The 3742-nt window shown below is 37.4% G+C and overlaps 1 protein-coding gene across 1 annotated transcript in view; it reads right to left on the reverse strand.

Moving 5' to 3' along the window:
- The window catches only part of PHACTR4 (phosphatase and actin regulator 4), an 84768-nt gene extending 83224 nt beyond the window's left edge, over positions 1-1544 (reverse strand). Inside the window, exon 1 of the mRNA XM_011955515.1 lies at positions 1265-1544. Coding sequence (XP_011810905.1) covers positions 1265-1310 — 46 coding nt within the window. The 5' untranslated portion in view covers positions 1311-1544. The remainder of the gene's footprint in view (positions 1-1264) is intronic.
- Positions 1545-3742: the final 2198 nt, after the last annotated feature.

Consider the following 3742-nt stretch of genomic DNA (forward strand, 5'->3'; position numbering starts at 1 on the left):
CTCGATCTCCTGACCTCGTGATCCGCCTGTCTCGGCCTCCCAAAGTGCTGGGATTACAGGCTTGAGCCACCGCGCCCGGCCAACATTTCATTTTTTTAAGTGAGTTAATGAATTGATAAAGACACAGCCCTAGTGATCAAAGTAAAGTGAGTCAAGTCCTGACTTCGGTTCTGAAAATTTGTTGCTGAATGACTCACTTTGTGATCCATGTGCCTGTGTCAGTAACACATGAAAAACACTGCTGAAGATATTTCATCTAGGAAGTTCTCAGGTGAAAATACTACCCTTAGAAACAAAATCTCATTACATTATGAAACATTTGGGAGTATTACCTGTGTTTCCACACTTTATGCATTTTTTTAAAGTCACCAACATTTTTTGTTTCTGAAAAAACAAAAAACACAGCCTAGGACTGCACATGTTTTCTGCTTCTCCATAAATCAAAGTGAAGGTATAAATCTTTCTTAAACATTATAATGTCCAGAAATGATTCACAGGCTTTCCCTAGTTTTGCTTATATTTAAGCAACCCTTTAATGAACATCCGCTTAAAACTGTTTTTCCCAATTTATGATTGTCATCTTATATAAAACCCTACAAGATTAGGAAAATGAGCTTGCAGTGACAAGTGACTACCATTTCACGTAAAAGATTTGAAATTCTGAGCTATACTCACAATCAGCTTGGTCTCTAGCTATCCCTTAGACAGTAACATTTCAAATGAACCAACTTCAGAAAAGTTTATATCAAAGCATTGACTTAAGAGAAACAGAAACACTAGTGTAATGGAAAATGCCTGAGACTTATTAGGAAAATGTATAACCAAGTCTAAAAACTTAATTCTTAAAAGTGGTTCTGTCTATAGAAGTCAACAGTTCTATTTTCCAAGTTTTGTAAAATACTAGCAAAATATCTCCAAATTCTAAATACGTTTCTATAGCATTTATCTTTAGTAACGGCAAGAAATTAACAGATAATTCCTTAGCAATATAATATAAAAAACTTCAAAGAGATCAAGTAAAACAAAACTGTGAGTGATAAATTAATAAACTAAATTTTTTAAGGTTTTAAGTTTTAAAAAACCTAATTTTTTAAAGTTTCTCGCCATGTTCTGCATGACTTCATTCATTCTTCACAAACATAAACATTTCAAAGTTGGGATCATCAACATTCTCGTGTTTAACTTCGCATAAATACTCAAGTTCACCTGTAAATCTGCCTTGCTTCTGTCAAGATTTTCTGTTTCTCTGCCTTCTATTACTCACCAACTGCATCTGGATTTACCGGTCTGGAGACGTCGGCTTGCCCCATGATTATATTGTCTGATGTATCTCACGACAACAAACTGTCCCGGACAAAAGCAAACTTTTCATAAAAGATAAATCCACATAAAGAGGGGACATGTGATCCCCTTCAGTGCCACTGCCAAACATCAGGAAATAGCATAAAGTCAGTTCACCTGCTGAAGTTTCTGTTTCCCATACAGCCTGGGCACTTGCAGTTCTTACAAAACTCTCTTTACACTGGCTCTCTTCACACAGGAATGCCTGTCATTCCAGAATGCACACTGTGTAGAGCTGAAGTGCAGGAAGGGGAGGAGACTGCCAACCACATTCTAGCTGCTGACTGGCATAGCCCAAAAGTCCACACCCCCTGTTCCTGACTTTTGAGCTTGGCTGGAACTCTCCAGGCTCTGAGTCACAGAAGAAAGGGAGCCTGCTCAAGAGTACACCAAAGAATTTACAAATTTAATCACACAAAAACACCAGGATGGTTATGAGTAAAAGGCTAATGGGAGCAGTAATCCATTCAAAGGTGTGTTTTAGACACAGGTTTACCTCAAAATCTGATACAGATTTCACTGTGTTACGGACTGAATGTTTGTGTCCCCTTACAATTTATATATGGAAATTCTGACACCCAATGTGATGGTATAGGAAGTGGGTTCTTTGGGAGATAATTAGGTCACTGAGGGTAAAGGCCTCGCTAATAGGGTTAGTACTTTATCAAAAAGGACCCAGACAGCTCTCTCTTTCCATCATGTGAGGCTAGGCAAGAAGACAACTGTCTGGAAACCAGGAAGAAGGCCCTCACAGATACCCAGTTTCCTGGTACCTTGACCTTGGACTTCCCAGTATCCAGAACTGTTAGAAATAAATGTCTGTGGCTGGGCCTGGTGACTCATGCCTGTAATCCCAGCACTTTGGGAGGCCAAGGCTGAAGGATTATTTAAGCCCAAGAGCTTGAGATCAGCATGGGTAACATAATGAGACTCTGTCTCTATAAAAAATTTAAAAATTAGCCAGGCATGGTGGCATGTGCCAGCAGCCCCAGCTACTGGAGGGAAGGGAAGTGAGGTGGGAGAATTGCTTGAGCCCAGAGGTGAGTTGTGAGCTGTGATTACACCGCTGTACTCCAGCCTAGGCAACAATGCAAGACCCTCCCTCAAAAATAAACAAAAATAAAAGAAAGAAATGTTTGTTTAAGCCCCCACAGTCTATAGTATTCTGTTATAGTAGTCTAAACAGACTAAAACATGCTACTTATTCTAAAATTTTATTTCCTACTTGTAGGTGGGCATGCCCAAAGCAAGGTGAGATCTATGTGCTGGGAATTAATAACATTAGAAACAATATTTTAGGACTGAATATATCTTTTCTGAGAATACGGACAACTATTTCTGAAAATCTGCTTACTAAAACAATAAACTTGAAATAAATATTTGGAAGGCATTATATAATTGTCTCTTCCTGCTAAAACTCAATAATCTCCATATGATCTTGGGGAATAAGAAATTACAAAGAATAGCCCTACATGCTGGGCATAATACATAGAAATATCAGCTAATCACATGCAGTAAATGAATGTCCAATTTGCACATTGATTTTTCCTTTTTTATCCATAACTAACTTACATACAGCCAAGTACATAAATATTAAAGATACAGCTTGATAAATTTTTATTTAGTATAGTAACACCAAATTTTCTAAATGTAAAAAAGACACACATAACACAACCTTAACATAACCTCCACATAACCTGGATTATTCCACTAACATCTGAAGGTAAAAGAGGAAGCTAACAATTTTGAGTAATATATTAAGGAGTTTTACACTGGTTACTGCACTTAATCATCACCACAACTAACCATGCATTGTGAGGTATATTTATTTACTCTATTTTCAGATAAGAAAACTAGGGCTAGTAAGGTCAAATCCTGTCTCTTATATCATCAAGCTAGTAAGTACCAAAGCCCTAACATTCCTTCAATAAAAGACAGCAACCACTGGGTGGAGTAGCGTGCACCTGTAGTCTCAGCTATTGAGACTGAGACTGAGGCTGAGGCGGGAGGATCACTTGACCCCATGAGTTTGAGTCCAGCCTTGGCAACATAGTGAGCCTGTCTCTAAAAAAAAATTAAAACAATTTTTTTAAAAAGACAGCTACCAAAAAGATGGGAGTTCTTCATTTAAATCTTTAGTCTCTAAACTGAGATCCCAGAAAGATTTCTAGCATCTGAACTTTCCCGTATTTAGCCTGTACATTCTCTTCTCTATTATCTTAGCCCCATTATCTGTTTTTGATAGAGAAAAAAACAGCAAAGGTAACAAAAAAGAAAACCTCAATGCTAAGGCATCAGTAAGGGAAAAAAGTACAGAAACATTCAGACAACATTAAATTGTTAATATTGGTAGTAATTAGAAAAACATTATGATGTTGACCATTAAAACAGGAAAGAAAGT

Source organism: Colobus angolensis, unplaced genomic scaffold (assembly GCF_000951035.1).
Source record: "Colobus angolensis palliatus isolate OR3802 unplaced genomic scaffold, Cang.pa_1.0 Scaffold4, whole genome shotgun sequence".
NCBI lineage: Eukaryota > Metazoa > Chordata > Mammalia > Primates > Cercopithecidae > Colobus > Colobus angolensis.